The sequence below is a fragment of the Crocodylus porosus genome, unplaced genomic scaffold (assembly GCF_001723895.1).
Source record: "Crocodylus porosus isolate Cpor-Errol unplaced genomic scaffold, CroPor_comp1, whole genome shotgun sequence".
Lineage (NCBI taxonomy): Eukaryota > Metazoa > Chordata > Crocodylia > Crocodylidae > Crocodylus > Crocodylus porosus.
In genome coordinates this window covers 45,400,894-45,425,010 of record NW_017728906.1, presented here as the reverse complement: position 1 = coordinate 45,425,010, position 24,117 = coordinate 45,400,894, and the positions used below count along the sequence as shown (strand labels likewise).

General features: G+C 38.1%; 1 protein-coding gene across 7 annotated transcripts in view; it reads left to right on the top strand.

Annotated features, from left to right (window-relative positions):
* The window catches only part of KDM6A (lysine demethylase 6A), a 176,430-nt gene extending 162,357 nt beyond the window's left edge, over window positions 1-14,073 (top strand). For 4 of the 7 annotated variants that reach the window (XM_019529051.1, XM_019529050.1, XM_019529046.1 and 1 more), the window contains 5 exons: window positions 314-501; window positions 1,711-1,852; window positions 7,865-7,991; window positions 8,962-9,132; window positions 12,409-14,073. In XM_019529051.1, the coding sequence (XP_019384596.1) occupies window positions 314-501; window positions 1,711-1,852; window positions 7,865-7,991; window positions 8,962-9,132; window positions 12,409-12,438 (658 nt within the window). In that variant the 3' untranslated portion in view covers window positions 12,439-14,073. Of the gene's footprint in view, window positions 1-313; window positions 502-1,710; window positions 1,853-7,864; window positions 7,992-8,961; window positions 9,133-9,999; window positions 10,228-12,408 lie in introns of those variants that run through there. The other 3 variants (XM_019529047.1, XM_019529048.1, XM_019529052.1) reach the window with 3 other exon arrangements.
* Window positions 14,074-24,117: the final 10,044 nt, after the last annotated feature.

Here is a 24,117-nt window from a genome sequence, read left to right as displayed (position 1 = left end):
ACAATATTAAGATGTTCCAGGAAAAAAATATTGTAGTGTGTGGAAAATTAATGAAGGACACCTATATATTTCTAACAACCAGATAGATTGTGGGACAATAGCAGGGTTTAATGGTTTGTTCTGGATTATAATCACTCACTTTAAAAGTGAAGCCTTTTATTTTGCTAGTCTCCTGAGTTATTACTTAGACACTGAAGAGATTTTTTTGGTAAATAATCTTGATTTACTCAATTTTATCTTACTGGCAAGGCTTGACCAATAATAGATCTCTCAGTACATGCTACACATTCTATTTTTTTTTTTTTTGTTTCAGAAATAATATGAATTTCCTAATGGGCTCTTGGTGGCCTAATCTGGAAGACTTATATGAAGCCAATGTCCCTGTTTATAGGTTTATACAAAGACCTGGGGATTTGGTATGGATAAATGCTGGCACTGTTCATTGGGTTCAGGCTATTGGCTGGTGCAACAACATTGCTTGGAATGTTGGCCCGCTTACAGGTACAGTAAAGTAATGTGTATGTTGATATGGATAATTTGTAAATATTCCTCAATTGTTTTGGACTTTACACATTCACTATATTTTACAAAATCAAAAATTGTATAAGCTCTTAAAACCAGTTTTTATAGCTTAGGTGTTTTTCTGTCAGAGGCAAGTTGGAAACACAGGCTTACAATTCTTTCACAATTCCTTCAGATGTTTGTTTTTTTTTATAGCCATTAATTTGTTTCCAAAGACAAAGAAGGTAAAGAAAAAAGGAAATTATTTAGAAACTCTAACTTGTAGACTGGCTCCTTCATTATGCCTTCCTAGCCTTAACCTCGTTTTCTCCTTGCACAGATGTTGCAGGCTTGACCCGTCTTTTCTTGACTACTAATACCACCTACCCTTTCTTTAGTGACAACATCAGGCTGTTACAAATCACTAAAATTATTGTGTTCATAAAGGAATATCAGTGTATGAATTCAGGTTAAACCCAATAATTTCCTCTGGCTAATTGTTTCAGAAATGCTGCTATAATAGTCATTAGGATGCAGACCAAGTTTGGGGTGGGGAGGAGTGTTGGCGGGAATAGTGATGTGAGAATGAAGAAAAAAAATTATCAGAAATTTTCAGATAACTGAAATAATATATACTCCAGAAAGGTACTTTGAAGTCCATTATAAACTTTGTTTAGATACCGTGAACTAGCAAGATCGTTCCAGGAGCCCACAAATTGACTTAAATTATATCTGAATATCAACATGTAAACTGTATAAAATTAACACAGTATTTTCTCCATAGTCTCTCCCGTTTATAATTAATGTAGCTTTAATTTGCTTGACACATCACAGCAAATCTCTGAATAGTGTAATCTGCCTTTTCAAGATAATTATATACTGTACCAATACTGCTGGATTATATATGTAGAATAAAGGCAACTGTAGATCTAGCAAGCTAGATTTTTGATGTTTAACATATTTGAAAGTTAAAATAATCTTAAAAAGGAATATTCACATTTAAAGCTGTAATTATCCTAAGTGCAATAGACTGACAACGTATTAAAAAAAAAACACTGTAAAAATTGTAAACAGAACCACTGCATCATACAATACAGTTTCTCTAATCTTAACAAAACTTAAATTTTGGGTGTGACCAGGAGATCTTGGATCTCTTTTCTACTTGTTTGCCAGCTTGCCTTAATACTCTTATACCTTATTTATTTCTAGCCTGTCAGTATAAATTGGCAGTGGAACGGTACGAGTGGAATAAACTGCAGAGTGTAAAGTCAATAGTACCCATGGTTCATCTTTCATGGAACATGGCACGAAATATCAAGGTCTCAGATCCAAAGCTTTTTGAAATGATCAAGTAAGTGCTTTTTGAACATTGTATCCATTGTCTCTGACTGTTTGCTGTTCTTATTTTGACTACCAATAAATCAGATTGAAGGATTTACTCAAATAACACTTAATTTGAAAGGACTGAAGTAGGACTCCACTTCTAGAAAAACAAGGTGATATTTTTAAACCAAAGTATTCAAAATAAATACACACTTTCTTGTGATGCCCATTTTGTTGCATTGCATTTGACAGTATACGAAATGAATATTATTATAACAAGGTGAATTAGGTATATTAGGAGTGTCATCTTTCAGGCATTTTTTTTTTAAAGATTTCTGGAGAAATTTTCATCTTAAGTTAACCTTTGCAGTTCACATTTTCCAAAACCTTATTCCTTAGTGCATGCAGACAGGCTGCCATTGACTCAGATGGCTCCTTCTACAGCTATTGGCATCTGCCTACATGTACCAAGCTGCAAAATCAGGCCTTCAGTGAGCTGTGCAAAAGAAAGTTTCATTATTCTTAAACTTAAATTTAATTTTTCTTATAAGTCGTATATAATGAAAACTTAGATCCTCCTATGATCAAAAGAAACAACTTGAAACATCTTTTACAGGGAAGAATAATGGGTTTGGTAAGCCTTCTTTCCATGATTTGCTTTGAACACACCAGCAATGAATTCACTTATTAATGAGGTGATAATTTATATTTTTAAAGTAGTAGGCCTTGGTTGCTTTGTTTTTGCTTAATTCTTCATTTTTAAAAGTGGTTAATGTAGGTTGAGAGTAACTTTATTATACCTTTCAAGCTGTACAGGTCCCTACAAAAGTACTTCTAGCAGTATGGTCAGTCTCTGAACTTGTGAAAAGATGGATGCATCTATCTACAGCGTCTTCTAATGACCAGCGTATTTATGTACTAAGCCAGGGTTTGGGGAAGGGAAATGAATTTCAGAGTAAGTGACTAATCAGAGAGCAAGTCTTTCAAGCCCAGGAAACTCCAAGCTTGAGCAGTTATGCCAGTTCTAACTCCAGCAGTTGTACAAACTATGACCAAAACTTTGAAAAATTTTCACTTTAAGTCACCTATTTATAAAGTTAGCTTTTAACTTGCAAAAATGGCTCACTTTTTTGAAAAGGGTCTATAAAGAAGGTTTGAGGTGATTTCCTGTTGTTATTTTACTGTAAAAATTTGAGTGATGTTTAGGCTGAAGCACACTTTTTATGATTCGGAAGCTTGTGAAATGGTAACATCATAAGAACCATGATAGTGCAAACAGAGAAGGAAAAGGTTGGAGTAGTGACTGTTAAACTATATATTTTGGAGATTTTACGTGTATAGCTTGTTCATGCCTGTTTAATTATAGGAAATAACACTGTACATAAAGAAAGCACGTTAAAGTTTCAACACACTGAGGGAACACACTGAGGCTAGGTACAGACATTTAAAAAGCCTGAGGAAGAATCAGTCTAAGTTGCATGGTTTTCTGTTAGTGGTGTAGTCTAGATCACTAGCAAACAGAACACACATTCACTGTTCCCTGGGGGCCAATCCTAAACCAGGTTGCGCCATTTTTAAACCAGTCCATGTATGTGGAACTTCTGTTCTCGTATACAGGTATAAATCGGTTTTGTGTGCCAAACATCTGTTCTATTATGAGTATAGACTAGTTTCCAATCATTTATACTGGTAAAGGTATAATGTCTGTACCTGGCCTGAGATTCACATTACTAACTAAAAAATAAACAGGAAAAGAATGAGCAGTTCCCATTTGCTGTAGGGAGGCAGAAAAGCTTACTCTTAAAGTATCTTTTACAGGTTATCTTTGAACAGCCCTTTCCAAAGCCAGCAGACATCCAACATAGATCATTATATCAAGACCTATTGGCAAGACATAGTTGTAAGAGTTGGGCAGTCACGTTTTGCACAAGTGTTAGATTTTTGGAATTGCATCACAGTAGTTCAGAGCCTGAAGTGATGAACATGGATAAGGTTACCAACTTCTCCCTCCAGAAAATATGTTGAAATATCCTAACCTGACATGGATATAGAAAACAGTCATTGTGTCTGGTCTTTGATCTCTGCATGACAGCAGCTTGGAACCTAATTAGATGTGTTTGGTTATGAACAGATGTAAAAATCTGTTAAGTTTGCCTGATTCTGTAGCTAGGTAAGTGTGCAACTGTAACAGTCTTTCACTCAGTGTCAAAGTTAGGGTAAGTTAACTAATATGTACCATGATCATACCAAACTAACAAACCATGCAGTTGATGCGTGCTATCTTCCCCTTTTAAATCAGCTGAAAAGATAGTTTGTCCATACCTAAGTTTCCAACATGCACCACAGAAGGACATAATTTAAACACACAATTTTTCCTCTGCTTTGCAGTTGTTTTTTCCAGTCTACCAAGATCTCTCATTTTATCTGAATTAAGTCTCACCAAATGAACAAATCATCCAGATTTTGATTTCTGGTACACCCTTGAGAAAAAACACTTCACTAATTTATTCAAGAAGCAGAGTAAATTATTAGCCTACACTCACCCCACATTGTGTGGCAGGAAGATGCAGGCTGGCCCTGAGCAGGCCAGATCAGCCAGTCAGGGCTGCCCGGTGCTCTGCTTGCATCTGTTCCCAGGCAGACTGAAGTAGCCTGCAGATCATGCCAAGATGCATGCACAGGGGACCCCTGGCTGTGCAGTGTCAATGCTGTAAGCTCTGTGCTCTTCAGGCGCTCAGCATATGAGTGCCTGTTCAAGTGAAAACACAGATGCCTTCCACCTGCATACATGGTGATGATGAGTACTCTTCAAAAACTGTGTAAACAAAATGTAAATAATGAGAATACATGTACATTTGGTGGGGGAAAGATTAATGATGCTTATGCAGTGAAAAGTGGTAAAATTAATTTGAAAGAAGGCTTACACATTTTAATTAATGTGCAACCCAGGACTGTTCTGAATAACAAAAAAACAGAAGCTTTTCATTAAGCAGTGTTTAAAGATATAGTTGTACTGAAATTATGGAGAGGGACCAAATAGAAATATCCAAAATTAGTTAAAACTTGATGAGAGAAGACAACCTCTTAATATTCACTAAATAACAGAAAAATGTCAAAAAGGAAAGAGAAAATTCTATAGGTACATGGAGAATAAATGGGGGCATAATACTAAAGAAGTTGGCAGATGGTCATCTAATTCTAAAATTTAAATATCATTTTAAATAAATAACAGCCCTATAAAATAAACTTAAAATGTAATAAAGGAAATTTGATACAAGAGAAAGGTACAACAAAGATTTTGATTAAAAGCCACTAGTAAAAGGGTAAACATTGGATCATGAAAATATGCAGCCAGCCATCTTTAAATTACAGTAGCATAAATATACTGCTTAATAATTTGTAAAGACCAGTACTGTATTGTCAAGGCGATGGGACAAAATACTGTCCAGGCTTTGAAAACTTTGTCAAATACCAAAAAGAAGTATAAGAACTAATAGTAAATTATGCAGAGCAGTATTTCGCAATTTTTTAAAAAGTGATCCCTCCCATTTTCTTCCTCTTCCTTTCAGGGAAGTAAATCAGTCATACCTCTCTTCAGTCCCATTTGATGTTAAGTAGCTGTCTACAAACATAGGTGGCCAGTCTCACAGCCCCAAGAGGCACATTCCAATCCTGTGTTTCACCATGTTGAGATCTGCATCTCTAAATTTATACAGCTTCATCTGCCCACAACTCCCTCATCAGTTCTTTCAGATGCCCCATACTTTTGGAAATACTACTGAATTCCTTAAGTGATGCTTGCTTTTTTACATGTTATGAATGGAAATTATATAGTTAACAATGTTGACATTTTAGAATCTGTGTTATCATTTGGAGTAGTTTTGTTTCAAGTTCTGTGTAAGCTCAGGCAGACCTAGCTCAGTAGTTACTCATGGTTACACATTCAACAATTTGTACTTAATGAGTGTAACAGAAAACTTCTGGACGTAAAGGCTGAGATTCTGGAGAACATTTATGGGAAGGACACTGTCATGCTTCATGTTAAATATAGCCTGCCCAAAGAGCCTTCTAAACATCAGTACAATAACACAAAAAACTGACAGCTTATAAGTTTATTTAATTTTAGAGCCTACTGCTTTAAGAGGGTACTATATCGGAGCATTTGATGAACTTGCATGCACACACAGACCAAAATAAATTTTAAAATAGTAAACTTTAGCATAGTCAATAGTAAGCTTTAGACCATTCTACCCATAACTGAATATAAGCTTAGGAGCTTAACTTTAAAGCCCTAAAGGACAGTTCCAAATTATTCAGCACCTAAACAGAATTTGAGTAGAATTTAGGAATGTCAGTCATGAAAAGCAATCCAGATTGATCCTCCTTCCACCCCTGCTAAATAGTTTAGTCATATAGAATCATTAGGTGACTCCATGTTGGACTGAGAAAATCCATAGGCATTTCATTTTAGAATTAGAATCAAGTACTACTCCGAATGGGGTCCTGTCTTCCTGCTGTTTAAGCAGGGCTGTTGAGCAGCCCAGAGGATAACAAACTTGGGATTTGGTCTGTGCTTCCAGGACCGTGTATTCAGTTTATCTTTTAGTAATTGATTTAAAAAACAGAAAACCCTGGGAGCAAGGACTGGATCCCCTGGAGAGTGCCTTCCTCATGGAGTTTACAGATTCATATTCCCTCTTGCTTTTTCTTCTGATCTCATTGTATTGTTTGCATAAGAGTGCTTAGCATTTAACCCTGTTGATTTGGATCACTTCTGAACAATATGCCCACTTGTTAGCACTTACTAGAAAGATTGGGATCATCCCCAAGTGCCTTAGGAGCTTGAGTCCCATTGACTTCAAACTGTAAAACCTAATAGAGAAGAATTACCTAGAAGAGCATTTCAGCTTTTTTCTGGAAGCTCAGTGTAACTGGGTAGTGTTGATAGTTTATGAAATTTGTACAGTAAAGATTCCAATAAGACCTTAGACAATTTTAAGTGTGAAATATCTTTCCAGAATAATCTTTGTGTAAAATCTGAAATTCTTTTAACCAGTTGGAATACACAGAAGAAACAAGTACATAAAGCATGTACACTAGCAATTTAAGACTAAATTGGGGAGAGAAAAAAAGAACTAGAGAAGTCTAAAAGAAATTGTAGGCAAAACTTTTATTCACTCTGTTTTCTATCCAACATTTTTGCTTCTCCTTACATTTTCCAGTCTTTCTTCAATGGCTAATATGTCTGTAATGTAGCCACCCTTTAGAGGAGAAAATTAAAGGCTGCAATTCAAATGCATGCTGTAGTTGAGAGCTAAAAATTATTGTAAATTATATGTTAAAGTTTTGAAATATGGGACTGATTTTGCCCATTTTCATTATCTTTGAGAACCTTTGTAGCTCATGCAGCACTGGAAAGAAAAATAATTAACTGCTTTACAAATGAGGGGGGAGGAAGTTGGTCATTTAAGTATTGCAAACAGTTGTAAATAATTTGGGAGCACTTAAACTTTCTTTTGTTCGTTGGTGTGATGAGTGTAGTAAAGGTAAAATGTGCTTGCATTTTAGACACTTTTTCTGCAGATTTCTGAGAGTTGTGTGTTTGGTTTCTCTGCTAGTTGGGACAGTTCAATAGTATACATTTCTGATAGGTAGCTACAGATCACTTTCATTTCCAGACTGTGCACCATAGTTTTTACCAGAACTTTAAATTTGCCAACCTGGGGTAACTAGAAGCTGGTTATTTTAGGAAGGTTTGTTTCAGTGTTTTGGATTGGTGACATAATGCAACAGTTAATTTTAGCTTGATAAATCAGCCAGACTTTCTGGCTGATAAAGTTACAAACCAAGGAATTATGTAGATACAAGCTACAATAGAAAACACTGTTATTGTATTGTGTTTCAAGAATGTAAGTGTTCCAGTTAAAATGTACCAACTATTATGGGGCATTTGGGTTGAATAAATCTACACAAAGTACAACTGTTAGCTAAACACAGTGGAAATGTTTGTACATTTATTTCATTCTGATTTCTGTGATAGGTATTGCCTGTTAAGAACACTCAAACAGTGTCAGACTTTAAGGGAAGCTCTAATTGCTGCAGGAAAAGAGATCGTCTGGCATGGGCGAGCAAAGGATGAGCCAGCTCATTACTGTAGCATTTGCGAGGTCAGTAGAATTAAATAAAAAGCCTTACCGATTCAAATTGTTCCTTATTTCTATTTTTAGCTGTCTTCCATTATTGCTGCTGTTTTTCTTGTTAATTTTCTATATCTTATTTGAGTTGCAGTATACCCTACAGTCTGCTAGGCATTCTATATGTAAGAAGGACACAGTACCATTTCCAGAAGAGCTTACAAGCAAGTCTTCTAGATATATGTTATAGTTGTTTTTGCAGTAAGAAAGCAAGTTATTTTTCCATTAGGGTAGATTCTTAAATTAGTCCATCTACACTGAATTTGATACACTGGGCTCCATTTTTAAAGTCTTTAGGCCTGTTTCTGACCACTGAAATAGACAAACAGCTGCAGTGTGGCATCTTCACAGAACATGTCATTCTTGCTTGGCAATTTGAGTCTCCCTAGTGTTCAATAATATATTGTTTTGAAGAATTGGGTAGCAGCTTTGAAGACCAAATGAAAAGCAGTATTTTAACAGCTCTGAAAAAAATCTGGCTGACAGGTTGTCTCAGGCTAAGCACCCAAAAACAGGCGACTGAAGATCAGTAGATGGGGGAAATATTGCCCTTAATTTCAGTCTTTACCCAGCTCTGCAAAATAGGTAGAATAAGGCTTTTAAGTTAGCTTTCTTTACAGGCGTGTAAGGATTATAGGAGTAAATGTCACTCAGAATGTGAAACTTGCTTAGTTAATACTGGGGAAAGATTTGTCCCTTTCCGAGTGTCATTTAGCCAAACATCTTAAAATACTAATAGTAGCATTACCTCTCTGGATTGAATAAAAGAGAGTACCTTATCCTGTGTCTGAATCCTAGAAGTTTGGATTTTCACTGGCTATCGTTATTTTTATTTTCTGCAGACCCTTAAAGTCAGGATGTAAATACCAAACCAGGCAAGCTTTATTTTTCGTAACTTTCCAAAGTGAGATCTTAACATTGCTTTCTGTTTCTCATTCAACAGGTAGAAGTCTTTGATCTGCTTTTTGTCACAAGTGAGAGCAATTCTCGGAAGACTTACATTGTACATTGCCAAGACTGTGCACGAAAGATAAGCGCAAACCTGGAAAACTTTGTGGTGCTAGAACAGTACAAAATGGAGGACTTGATGCATGTCTATGACCAATTTACATTAGTAAGTCAAATCAATAAGTGGCTGCGTAACTCTCTGATTTGTAAAGCATTTCTACCATCTTGGTGCCCGTTGTGTTAGAGCACTATCGACTGTCTGTTTCAAATGGAGGTATTTGATTATTTAATTTTTACAGGGAAAGAAAATTGATGGGATAGAAATCTGTGGAAAAAGTACAATAATTTACCAGAACGTCCCATTGAGTTTGCAGGGACTGTTGCAATTCATAAAGACGTGGCTTTAAAAATCCATGCGAGACCATCTGAAAATCATAATGGTTAAATCGAGAGTGAGGAAGAATGAGGACAATAAAAGTTGGAGACACTAGCACCAATTTCAAGAGCAACTCTAATACATTGGTCTGGTAGGAAGTCAGTACAGCTGCAAGATGTTCTGTATACTAAAAACCTTAAATCAGCCTTGTTTTCCTACTGAGCAAGTGGATGTTCTCAAATAATTTTTTCTTTGATGTGGGGTCTCCTTTGCATTTCTAATACAGAGCAAAAAAGACCAGGTCCATATCTGTCTGCAGACTTGTGCTGTACGTTGTAGCCTGTTAGTTTGTACCAGTGCATGATTACCTGTATGTTTCTCTAGGTTTTGTAGTTGCAGGCAGGTCAGGTGGCGTGGCTGAACACAGTGTGTGTGTGTGGTGCTGGATTTATTCATGACAAATCTTGCCTCCTTAGCAAAGTAAACAATAACTGGAGAAAGTGTTTTGAGAATTTAGAATTGTAATTGAATATGCAACCCAGAAATTGTTACGGCTTTTGATGCCTTTCTAGGTGCAACAAAAAGTGTTTGGAGATCTGCTTTTCACTTTATTTAGACTGATTTAGCTCAAAGCTCACTACTTACCTTATTTTTAAGGTTAAACTATCTTTGGGCTGGTGACTTCTTGTTCTCCTGTGCAATTCACCCCCTCTGTTAGTCTAACAGAAACCAACATTGTTGACCTCCACTTCATGCTTAAAAGATCAGACCCATTAATTTTTGTGAAGTCCTCTGGTACTAAAATGATGAACATCAGAAATCCTGCAAATGCCTGTTATCGCATATTTCTGAGGGAGAGAATTGTGCAGGAAGGGTTGTGTAGAGGCAAGTTCTATTTTTAATATTATGTTCACCTAAGTAATTGCTGTGTTGATTTTTAAATTATTTTATCTGAGCCTGAAGTAAAAAGATTTTGACTTTTGGACCCCATAGCTAGTATCTTCAGCCTTTGGGAGCCATTATTAGTATCATTTTAAGAGTGAACATCACCTTTTAAAGAACAGATGATGTGGCTGGTGTCAAGAGTAAGTGTAGTCACAACTGAGGAGAGAAGAAAGAAGCGTCAGTGTTGACAAGCCAAGTTGAGTCTTTGCAGAGGGAGCAAACAGGGTTGGCAAGTCACAGAAACAAGTTACCTCAGTACGTTTAATGAAGAGGACGTGGTATGTTTGGGTGGACAAAAGGGAATCAGCCTGGTGCCAGGTAGTGTTTTACGGCTGAGTCTGGTGTTGTTTGTTGTGGGGAAAATCAGCCTTTTGTAAGGAATCCTCCAAGACCTGGTGAAGAGAAATCAATGCGGACATGTCTTAATGGTGGTGTGGCACAACCAAGGCTTTGAATCGAATGGTCAAATGTCATTTGGACTCAAACTTCTGCCACAAATTGCTAGGAATGAACAAGACCCAGGTTCTTATCCACACAGGGTGCCATTACTACCATGTTCTCATGGATACTTCCTTGTTTTTGTGTGGGGAAGTCTCAGGCTCTCTCCATGGCCATCCTGTAGATTTATGTATGTATCATAAGTCACTAGGTAGTGGTGACATTTGGAGGACTTCTTACCGCCCAAGAACTTGTTTCTGTGACTTGCCAACCCTGCCTGTGGCCAAAGATAAAAGGGTTGAAGTATAGTTGATAGCCAAGTAGCTTTGAACAAAAAAATAGAGTATGTTAATTTGCGTGGCTCTCCATGTTGCCCTGGCTAGACTGCTTCCAGGCCCAAGTTGGCTTATTTTAAAGCTAACTTGGATATCTCTACACTACACTACATCAGCGATACACAAGCTTTTGGCCTTACAGGCCAGATGATTCACAGCCTGGGTGAAGCCCTGTGCACCAAGATTTAGGCCCCTTGCTTTCTCTGCCCAGCCCTGTGGAGCCTTGGCTGGCTTCTGCACACTGGGATCGAGCCCCACACAGGCACTGCACACCAGAATTCAGCCCTGGGACCATGCACACCAGGATCAAACTTTAGCACCTGGTGCCACCCCACTCAGCCCTGCACACCAGGATCAAGCTCTGTATGCTGGGATCTTGGGTCCTGTGTGTGACAGTTAAGTCTGGGCCCTCTGCTACTCCCACCCAGCCCCACATATCAAGATCAGAGCCCTGGGCTCTCCACAGGTCCAGAAATTTAGCAGCAGGAAAGCAATGCCACTGCTCCCCTGCCATCAAATTTTAAGATGGGGCAGGCAATTATTTTAAGCAGAGAGCTGCTTACTCAGTTTTGGCAGGCTGTTGAGGGCTGCATGGGTAGTCCTGCGCCTTGACAGGTGCCCCACCCTCTGGTCACCATCTTGGGACCAGTGTCTCAGGGCCAGCATTGGTGGGGCTCAGAGTGGGGCACAGGCTGGCAGGGGTCCGTGGAGCTGGGCTGGGCTGCACCAGTAGGGAGCTGGCCCGGCTCCATAGAGCCTCTGCTGGCTGGGACCCCGCGTTCCTGCCACCCTGCTCTGGGCCCTGCTGGCATTGGCCCTGGGACACCAGTGTGGGCCCTGTGCTCCCACTGGCTCCCCACCCTGTGCCCCCCAGCCTCACAGTATAGGCAGGGGGCAGCGCACAGCCCTGATCCCCTGGTCGCCAGCAGGGAAGAAGCTGGTCGTTTTTGACAGGAATGAAGGGCAGAGAAATATTAATTTTCCAAATTTTTTTAGGGTCCCTGCAGGCTGTATTTTGCCCACCTCTGTTTTAAGACCTGTGGGGAGCCCCGCAGGCTGGATGATGCAGCACTGGGGAGGGCCGGGATCTGGTCTGTGGGCCAGGTGTTGAGCACCCCTGTACTACACGATGGGTGGTATTATTGACATACTCTAAATGTAAAATACATGTTGTGATTGTATGTGCAGGAAAATATAAGACAGCATGCAAATGAAGAACCCTCAAACATAAAGCTAATTGTACAACATTTAAACGACATGAGTACATATTGTTTGCACACATATTGAATGAATAATTTGAACTTTATACCACTGTAGGAAAGATAATCTAATATATTTTCTTTTTCAGGCTCCTCCATTGCCATCCTCCTCATCTTGACATTTTTCCATGGACATTAAATGAATATTTTTCTGATATTCAGGAAGTGACCCAGTTCTGCACCACTGATTTTTGTAGCTATCCCGTAAGGCTGCTGGCTGAAAGCTGTGTCTATGCAACCTTCCAAGTGCGGAGTGTCAACCAACTGGACAGGAGAGAGCACTGCCTCCTACTCCAGAACTCAAAACAAATAAAGCTCATCCAGCTGTACTTCAAAAAAAAAAATAATTCCATGTTTTGTATATATCTGACAAAACTGGCAACATTATACAGACTACTGACTTGAAGACCACCTCTTTTGTATTTCTCTGTTTCTGGGCTGATGAGTTGGTTTCATTCATTTTCCCCTTCAGAATTTCCCTTGGAATAAGTACTAGCTTAGCTGGTCATTTCTTTGTAAGGTAGTTAGAAATTTTAAGTCTTTCTTTGGGCAACATTTTTTTTTAATGTGAAAAGTTAGGTGATAAATTTTTTACTGTTTTTATGTTTTTCTGTCTTGTTTTGAAACCACAACGGTTACACTTTTGGTTCCTAAATAAAATTTAAAAAAATTAACAGCCAAGTCACAAAGATAAATGGGTTGCACATAGACTAAGGAATAAACTTCAGATTTGTGATTTTTGTTTCTAATCTTGATGTAAATTTACACTATTTATAAATACATATTTATTGCTTGAAAATATTTGTGAATGGAATGCTGTTATTTTTTCCAGATTACCTGCCATTGAAATTTTAAGGAGTTCTGTAATTTCAAACACTACTCCTATTACATTTTCTATATGTAAATAAAACTGCTTAGCATTGTACAGAAACTTTTATTAAAATTGTTTAATGTTTAAAGTTTTTCTATTGTTTGAGTTTTAAAAAGATATTATGTACAGTGCCCAGTTTTTGTTCAGTTTTTGAATCTGATTATATATATTTTATATATACTCTTGTGTGTGTGTATATATATAATATATATAGAAATCTGAATATAAATATGTGTATAAAGATTTAGAGCCTAAATTTTTCTCGTTTTAAGTTTTACATCTATGGTAGATTTGAGGTGTCTACTGTAAAGTATTGCTTACAAAAGTATGATTATTTTTAAAGAAATATATGGTATGTATCCTCAAGATATAAAATGACCTTCAGACTGGTTTATTGTTATATTGCACTTTTTGCAATAACAGACCAATAAATAGTTGCTGCCAAAACATAGTAGTAGAAAATAAGTAATGGCTAAACATAAAGGTCTTAGAAAAATACTGGTTTTGACAGAAGGTTTGGCAGTAGTTTTAGAGGAGGGATGAGAAAGGTAAACATACAGTTGAGTGGGGATGGTATTTAGAATTCAACCAAACTGAGATTTGTATATTTCAATACATACAGTTAACAAACTAAATATAAGAGCTAGTCATCTTGGTGTCATTGTTGACCCAAAAAGGACATTGTTTGTGGTATTTTATTGTATTTTCACATATTTTGTAATACAAATTCATTGGTAAAATTTTTGAAGCACTAGGTTTATTTAGGACAACTTTACAGTATATCACTGTAACAATTTTCAGTATGAATTATTGCAGTATTTATTTTAAGTTGCTCCTATTCTTTCTCAGCAGTTCCTTGAAAACACATTAAATCTGAATTTCAAAGTGTATAGTTTTCTTATCGATCAGAGGTGACTGATGCATAAAGCTCTGCATCAAATGAACAGAATTCTTATTCCTAGTGGGTTACCCTTGCTGATTGCATTGTTATATTTTCCTGTAATCAATGTGAGGTGTTACAGGCATAAAGTGTGCAGATAATATATTTTGAAAAATAATAACTAAAAACAATTGCCTCTTATGTTTGTAATTTCAAAAGGAGAAAGTCTGGTTTAATCAAGAATCAGTACAGCTTGGCTAAGTACAGTTTTGCCATAGTTAAAAAAAAAAAAAATTGATAAGAATCATTTACAGCTGTTAAACAAAAACGGATAGCAATTAAAAAGGTGGTATGACAACTCTTACACTCTTGCCAGCCAAATTATAAACTAGGAGTGAGGAAGCAAATATTTGAGGTTCATTTAAAATGAGAAGCATCTTTTGATAACCAATTCTACAAATTGCTTTTTTAATTATATATTTTGTGCAGTCATAAATACTGTAATCCTGAGATGCTGTGCTGCAGCTGAAAATCTACACATTTATGGTAGTTTTAAATCTGAATACAGGCAAGAAAACCAATCTCAGATGCAAAAGACAACAAAAGATCTTCTTGTCTCTATTACTAGGGAAACTAACCAGGAAAAGGGGTAATCTGTATTAACCAAAGGTCTTTGTAGCTTCTTTCTTCACTTGGAAAGGAGATAGTCTCACATTCTATGAAAAAAAGTTTTTATTACAGCAATGAAGCTGGAGTCAAAATAGATCAGAGACTACTGAGCAACCTAACTGAAGTTTTTTGCTGCTTTAAATGGCTATGAAGCTTCAGTGTTTTGCAGTTATAATTTTTATCTCAATTACAGTATGCTTCTGAGATGTGGACAGTTTTAGCTCTATAAACTGCTGTAATTTAGAGTACTTTTTGTTTCAATTTTATTAAAAAGACACAAGTTAACATAATTGTAATATATTAACAGTATAACAATATTTTGCTACTTTAAAATATGAGGCACCTGGTATACAGTGTCATGCTGTCTGAATGCTTATAAGTAGGGGTCTATTTAAATTGTGGTGGTACTTACCAGTTTCATAGTGGCCATGCCCATCAGCGCTGATTAGTAAAGAGGCCCTGGAGGGATTAGGGGGCAGCTGCCATCTTGACAGCTGTCTGCTCTTCTTCTGGCCCTGTCCCTCAGTGCTGATTGGCAGAGGCCCCAGCAGGAGGAGAAGGGACAAGAGGATAGCTCCCACCAGGGAGCTAGTATTTTATTTTTGTTAAGGTTTATTTGTTGTTGTTTCATGGACAATCCTGGATTTTGCGGTTTCCATAAAATCTATAAGCTGCAAATTAAGTAGATCTCTACTTCTGAGCCCTAAAATTGTGAAGAAAAGTGACTTCTGAGCAGGAGTCAGGAACCAAAACCAACCTATATTCTTTTTCAGTCTTTGAGCTCAACAGATGTACAATAGTTAAGTGAATGATTGGCCCATTTGCTTATTGTTACAAATTGCTTTGGCCAGCAAAATACGTCACAGTGTAATAGAATTAATAGGCAGTTCTTCCTTATAAAAATGTCTCAGAGATGCCCCAGACCATTAGATTGATCCTTCATAATTATCAGTACTCCAGACCCTGACCTTTGATACTGAAGTACTACAAAGCCCCAAGCACCCGCATTGACCTTCCCTTCTCCTTCTCCAGAGCATCGGAGTACAAATCATACAGGAGAGATGGGGGGAGACGTGCACATAAAAGTGCTCATAAAACGAGAGAGAGAGAAATTTATGATGAATAGAAAGTAACAGCAAACAAGTTGGGGTAAAGGATAAAGGGAATTAAAAAGAAATGGCATATAGCAGTCAGTATCTGGTCTTGACCACAAAGTTTTAGGAAACCCAAATAAGCTCCTAAACATTGAGAAGCTTGGAAACCAAATGACTTGTATATTAGGCAGGGAAGGGACGGGTGTCTTCTGTTTGAGGCATTCTGCTTGAAGACTGAAATTACGGGTTCATTTCTGACCCCATCAAAAACTTCTCAACAACTCATTTAATCTCTCTGTACCTTGTGTTACATGTGTAAAATGAGTTAACGCCTCTATCTTACATGGGTGCTCTGAGACTAAATCCACTAGTGTTCATGTTCACGTGCACTAGTATTGGGGTCCATGAAAACAAGTTCGAATGCATGTCAGGCAGGCAGCAAGGCAGCATGGTGTGTTTAAAGACTCATTTAAAAAGGTGCATTCAACAAAGGCTGTCACCTATGAAAATTTACGCCTTTGAACAAGTTTTTGAGATGTCATGTTGCCCTACTTTCTGCTTGACTTCAGAGTAACATGGCTACATACGTCTTTGTACTCATAGATGCATGTTGGATAGTGTATACTGAAAAACATGGCTCAGAAGTTCCCAACGTGTTAAGAAGACAACTTCATACCCCTTTGCAAAGAATTTGAATTCAGCATAGTAAAGAATAGGTTCCTTGGAATAAAGATGCTGCATTTCAGTGAAGCAAATCTCCAAAGAAATTAATAACATGGTTGCATGATACTAGTGAGGAAGTATTAAAACTATGGATTGAGAAATGGATAATTTTAAAAGGCTTACTTGAGGTGCAATGGCATTCATTTGTTCGGGAAAATTGAAAGAAGAGGAAATGGTTGATTACTTCATAATTTATCCCAAGATTAAAACATGGCTTTGAAGACAAGTGGGCATGGGTGTAGGAAATGAGTTGGAAAGGAAAAGGAAACCTTACAGGAAAATTATGAACAGACCAAAAGTGGAGGGGGGGAGGAGAACCTAATCCCAAAAGGAGCGGTGTAAAATAAGCGGTTTTGGTTTGTTTCTTTTTAAAATTAAGGATATGGTGATATGAATGGATTTATTATTTACTTTCACTAGACAGACTATAAATAATAAATGAAGCAGTTCTGGGTGATTTTTACATCCCTAGGTCCTGAAATAATCAAATAATCTGTTGAACAGCTATCATTTACTTTTGAAAAATCTCTCTTGTATAGTGCAAAGGAAAAGGGCAAATGTGGTGAGTATTATCCACCAAATAGGGAGAAACTGCTTTTTGTGATTAAGATGAGGTAAATTCAACTTTAGTCCTTTTTTAACACTGAAAAAAATCTGAATACATAAAAAGTAATGGAACCTATAGTCATTTTAACAGTTTGCTTTTAAAAAAGGCAAGTTTCATAAGATTTGCTAATTTTTTTTAATTGGTTTAAAGATTAGGGCAGGAAGAAGCTTCTTTAGATGACATGTTTATTATCCTTTGTAGAACCTGTGATGTTATACAGGTAGGCCTCGGACTTACAACACAATTGGTTCCTAAAAACCACGTCTTAAGTTGAAAAGTTGTAATTTGGAACCAATTTTGTCATGAGAAACAATGTTATAAGTGGGGGATTGGTTCCAGTACCCTATTTTCACCAAAAATACCCCAGAATTTTGTACTCAATCAATTATAGATGAGTAATATAGCTACGTTAATATATTTACATTATAAATAGCAATCATATTGATTTGGAAAGACTTCTTTGAGGTGACTTTGCTGGTTTTTTTGAAAGGCCCTTGGTTGGACTTTCTAAAGGGTTCTTGGCTAGCGTCTTCTCAGGAGTCTTGGCTGCAGGTTTTTATGAAATCCTGTCTGCTTTCTTAAAGCATCCAAGTAAGTTTGGACAGATATTTTCCAGGGAGATGAGCGACGCAGCAAACTTGTTTGCTGGCATGCTGTCACATCAGATCAAGCGTTATAAAGTCAAAACTGGTGTCATAAAGTTGAAACAGTTCAATTTATAAACGTTGTAAGTGGGGAAGCATTGTAACTCGAAACGTTATAATTGGAGGACTGCCTGTACTGGAAGTAGTTCAAATGGGTAGTATAGATGTACTCCAATCTTAGGTGTCCTATGTAGTCAGATTCTGTAAAATGGTGGTGCCAGGTCCTATCAAGGTATCTTGACAGAATACATACTTATAGGTGCCAATAACTAAGGTCATGGATAGATTTAACATTTATAGTATATTGAACAACTTTATAGCACTAAAAATTAAGTGGACAGATAAGAGAGAATGCTACTGCACTACAAATCAACCTGAACTATATAAAAATGACCCTGGGTGAAATGGAGATCATTCTGAAGTGTATCATAGTAACACTTTAGCTGGAAGGCAGTTGTACTCTATACAGTTGAAGCACTGCAATGAAAAGCTCTTCAAAGAAAGGTGGGATCCAACGGGTTTTATATTTGTAGCTCTCCATATTGGCACAGTGCTTCCAATGGCTTCCAGCCTATAACTTCTGGCTGCAAAGGGGGCTGAGTCAGAGCAGCTCAGATAGGGACTTGGTTTAGCTGTCAGCAGCGAACAAATGAAACCCATTCCTGCTTTTGGAATGAAAAATGAGAACATTATTCCCTGTAAAGACAAATAGTACAGTGAGGTATTCATTGCATGTAATAAGTAAATACAAGAAAATGTGTATCAATATTTGAGAGGTAATTTTTGGCAGGTGAGCAGGCCTGGATTAAGCGGTGTAATCCAGAAAGACATGTCAACTGTTTTTTGGTTTTATCCCCATATTTTTTTAAATAAGCTAGTTCTTGGGATGAAGCAAACCTTCAAAACATAGTGTGAGTGTAAGTAGCAGGGGTAGCTGACTGAATTTTCAGAGAGCCTGAAACAGGGAAGTATGACCCCATTCGTTTCAATGGCTCTCACTCAAATCTAGATCCTTTAAATGTCAGCATCAAATACTTTACTGCTCATTAAAGCATACAAATAAGGAGAGAATGTATCACTGAATATCTGAGCCAGCACTTCACAAAATGAGAGTGTGTATGTGAAGTGCTTGCCGGTATACTGAGCTGTGCAATGTAAAAAAATCAGGATTTACCTTGTTAAAAGCCTAATTTTTCCCCCTAAGGAGGAGATCTATTTTAAAGCTTCCACTTTTGTCCTCACAAGTTTTCTGTTCTGCTAAGCTTTGCTTACTCTTTGCTGTTCTGTGTTTATTCTACTCAACTTTCCTTCTTAGTTTCCTCGCATCCCTTTCCACAGGCTTCCTAGCTCTCATCCTTTGTCTTCCCTCCCACACACCTTTTTTGTTCCTTTACTCCTAGCTGTCCTCAGTGTAGTCTCTCTGCCTCTCTTCCACCTTCTCATATTGTATTTCTGGCATTTGTATCCATCTACCCTCACTCTATCTAGGGGTGAGAGAAAAGGGCAGGAATTTTGGCCTGAGGAACATGTATCAGAAAAGATTACATGGCAGCAGATGTAAACCTACTGCCTGTGCATCACCTGCCTGCTTAAGTGAGGAAAAAATAATGAAGACCAGCTATGATGCATTAAGGAGTGATGTAGCTGTTATAGTCCAGGAAATATGTGGGAAGCAAAGTTTTTTGTGGGTGATACCAGACCAAGTGCATGGAAGAAAAATGGCTTGGGTCCCATAGACTGACTGGGTTAGATTGTTTATACTTCACCAGCCATCAATTTGTGGTCTAAAAACTGTCTGGACCTTTTGAAATTATTATGACTTCATATATTTATAGACATTAAGGGCTGGAAGGGACCTTGCAAGATCATCAAGCCAGCCTCCCTGCCATAGGCAGGAAGTCTGCTGGGGTCAAATAACCCCAGCAAGATAAAGCATCCAAGCGCCTTTGGAAAGAAGGCATTCCAATTCGGCCTTGCAAAATCTTGAGCTATATGTCAGTCTTCATTTAGACCTCCTGTTTGGCCGCCTTGTTCTTGTTTCTTTCTACTCCAAAATGGCATAGCTAAATTTGTGTTTTGTTGGTCACTGCAGTAATTCATTCTCTTTCTGTCTGTTTCCTCCTTGAATTGATCCCCTGTTACTTACCACTTAGAACCCATGATCTTTGCCCTCGCTCAAACTATATATTGCCAAGATCAGTAGATTTCCTTCCTTATCTCAGATTGGGCCTCTATATATGTACATTATTGGCTCCAAGTTTTCAGATTCAATTTTAAGGAAAGCAGCCTTTTCACTAGGTTGAGGTTAATAACTACAGAGAAAGCTTCTGAACTGCCATTGCTTTTGCAGAATCCCACAGTGGAATCAAATAATTCAAGACAGAATCCAAATGAGTTAAATGGACTAAAAATGTGAACATAAGGGTATTCTCTGTACCAATAGTGCTCAACCTTCCATCCCTGTGGACTGAATGAATGGCACAGGACTGGCCCATGGGTGCAGTCTGGCATGTTGAAGTGACCCCAGATGCCAGAGAACAACCTGGCACACTGGTGGAATTTGGCGTGCGGAGTCTAGTCATCAGGCCTGTGGGGCTTCCCATGGGCCTGGAATTTGGTGGGTTTCAGAACAGAGACAGGTAATACCACTACTGCTCCCACACTTGCACTGTGTGGAGCCCCACAGGCCACAGGTTGAGCACCACCACTCTACCAAAGATAATTGTGCCCAAAGCTTATCTTCTTGTCTTCCACCTAAAATCTTGTGGCACTACATGGAATCTTGTCACGGTAGGGGTGGAATGAATGATCCTGCATGGCACCCTTAAGAGCCAGCCATTTTCATGGCGCAGTGTCACCTGCTCTATGCAATAGAATCCTTTTGTTCCAATTATAGGTTAACTCCATGTGTGTGTCAGGTAATTTTTATGGTTCTTGGGAGTGGGGGGAGGAGGAAATTGTGGGCCTATAACAGGAGCAATATGGTACTAGTGCCATAGAATTAATAATTGAAAAAGAACATGAGGAAATGAACTGCAGTAGTTAGGATGGGCCATGCTGCAAAGAATGTGCTGAAACAGAACCAAAAAAACCTGAAGATAGGAAGTGCTAAAAGAAAAAAAAAGAAATGTTTTTAACATGCACTATTTGAGGAAAAGCCCATAAAAATTGAAAAGATCAAATCAAAATATGGCATGTATGAGTGTGACACAGTAAGCTATGACATTAAATAAGCATTCTATACTGTGTTCTCATTGGCTAGTTCTGCCGTGTTATAAAAGTGCATTGTTCTCATCTTTTTGGCAATAAATCAAATGATCTATTCCTTCATGAAGTACTCATGGTAGCTTAGAGCACTGGTGCTTAATATTTTCAGAAATATTAAGGGGAGCCAGAGTTGAGTGATAAGCTGGTGGGTCTCCTAGAGTATTTTCTTTGTACATGAGGCAAATCTGAAGGGTCTCTGAGGTCTGTCTTCCCATCTCAATGCTTCCCAGGTGGAGCAATGCTCACTGAGCTTGTTTTAAGTTGGTCATGGCTTTCTTTCCTTCTGAACTAGAGAATATACTGACAGCATGTTTCTGAAATTTGTGATCAACTTTTTGTAAGGCGGACAGATTTCTGTCTTCTATCCAGGTCTCTCCTTGGGGGAATAATTATATCTAGTTCTCTTCCTCAGATGTCATCATGGATTTTATTTATTTTTAGCTGGAATCTGAACAAAGAAAGCAGAGAAATATAAAAAAAAAAAAAAAAAAAAAGCAAGCTCACATCCACAACTAAGACCCCTGCTGAAATGGAAAAGAAAAAAATTAAAAAAATTCAAGAGGGCCATGAAGAAATGAAAAAAAACAGGCTTTCAAAATTATCAAACTCTTCCTTAGAGGAAAGTAAGTTTTCAGTCTAAGGAGGGACTCCCAAACCAGAAAAAGCAAGGGGGGAATCTTTTCTCTGGACACGTCTGAAGTTCTGAGGGGAAAAACTGGCAGACAGTTCACATATAGCTAGCTGAAAGTTGTTTCAGATCTTGCAAGAAAGAGCTGCTGGAGATAACCTGCCCTCCAAAGTCAAATTAGGCTCACTTTTATCTCTTTCCTTTTCTTTTGACAGTGTACTAAATTCTGAATTGAACTTCCCAGAAAAAGCCAAATGGCTTAGCAGGCAAATTTATTTTCTTGTGTACAAGATGAACTCTTATTTCCCAAAAACTAGAATTGAAGCATACACTATAACCTAAGACATATGGTAAAAGCAGCTTCTGCTACCTGTGCCTCTGCCAGGGAAAAGCAAAAGTAATACCACACATGCTCTATAGGGAGGAACATAATGATCTCACTGGGCTCCCTAGCTGCTCCTATACAGATATGTATTGCTACTTACCAGTATTTTCAAGGAAACATCTTTTTTTTCTTCATTGTGCCTTTCAAAAGCAAAGTGTGTATCTGATCTAGGGCCATGTTATACTCAAGATAATATGGTGATAGTTTGACTAAACCTGAACCTCAAATATTTCACATGCTACCCCTCCTTCCTCCATTCTCCACAAATTCCTGAAGTGAAGGCAGCCAGTTTGTGTAGCTGGGATAAGATTATTTCTTCTAAGTGTTTTTATTCAGAGGATCCTATCAGTGAAATCTTAAAAGATTTCTTTAGAAGAAACTGAACGACCAGTAGCTGCAGTGCAGGTGTTTTTTTTCCATAGATGCTGCTAAAGCCACCATAGGTTGAAGGCATCACAAAGCAAGTACTTTAACATGAGAGAAATTTCTGTAGTGGATGTTTGCTGGGACATCAGATCTGAGCCCTCCAGCACTAGACTGGCATTGTGGCTGGCTTCTATGTTCTTCCAAATTCACTATTCCCAGGGCTATGCAAGAAACCTTTGGTTAAAAGTAATGGGACTAATACTAGCAAATCAAAACTTCTCCATGTCATTTGTAATGACAGCAAGGACTTTTAAGTGGGAACCAAAGTCACCAGATGTGTTGTGTGGAGAGGGACAAAAGAAGGCAATGAAGTATAGTAGACTCACTTGGTTTAGTACCTCAATTCAAGTGGTGCAGACCAAAATGTGGAAAGCTGCAAACTAGGCTTGTGAGAAGCAGCTAGTATTTGCTTTGGATTTGGTTTTGGCTGATTCAGGGGACAGTGATTCAATTCGGTGATTCAAATCACTGTCCCAAATCAATTTGGAGATTTGGCCACTGCTGAATTGGCCAGATCTCTGAATCTAACAGGCCCCATCCCCTGCCTGCTCTCCCAGCCCCATCAATGGCTGCCCTTCATCAGTGGGCCCTCCCATGGTCCCCTCCTCTCTCTATCAGCCCCCCCCCTTTACTTAGCAGCACACAGCCTGGGTCCAGCTCCCTGTGGCAGCGAGCAGGGACTGCCTGAAACTCCTTCAAATCTTTTCCAAATCAATTCAGAGACTTCAAATTGATTCAGACCTTTTTATTGGTTGATTCAATTTGGATTCAGAGATTCAGCTGCTGAATCGGGCCGAATCTCCTCCGACTTGAATCAGCAACTGAAGCTTTGCACAGCCCTACTGCAAACCATTATTTCTGCATATGGCAGGTGAAGGGGTGAAAGCAATATCTAACACGTTTCATTTTTAAAATCCCAACAGAGAGAGAAAAATGCAAATCTTAATAAATTTGAGGCATACCAAGTAAAAAAAACATGACGTATGAGACATAAATTTGTCATGAGAAGTCACGCAGTACGGGAAAATATAAACCAATATATGACTAAATTAAAACTGCCAGCACAAACTTGTGAATTTTGGGGGCTGTGTGAATCCCTCATTAGAAATCTTATCAGACTCACTGCATGCAAGGTTTTCAGGAGAGATTGACTTAACTCTTGGATGTGCTGTAGATATGGCAAGCAATGGAAATGATGGCAAAAAATTGAAAGGACTGGGTGAACCGGAAAAACGTGCACTTTTCCAGATAAGCTCATATTTAATACTCAGTTATAAAGTCAGCGGCCAGTTGGTATCCTTTTGCCAATAAAAGTCTGAGACCAAAAGAAATGAAAATAGGTTAGAGGCGCTAAAAGGTAGTTTTAAATGTGGCTATAGTTATGCTGGAAGAAACGGTCCTGAACATGGGCCAGAATGCCATAGATATGGCAAAGGTAATTGTTTTATCATCGTGTTCCCCACTAAAGGAAGCAGATTTTTATCCTTGAAGAAGCATAAGCAATCATATGAGCTATATCTAGGTATGATAAGTGCTGAGCCTTCTGACGAGTGGTAAGTAAATCTGTTTAACTGTTATAGTGAGATTTAAACTTGATAAAGGGG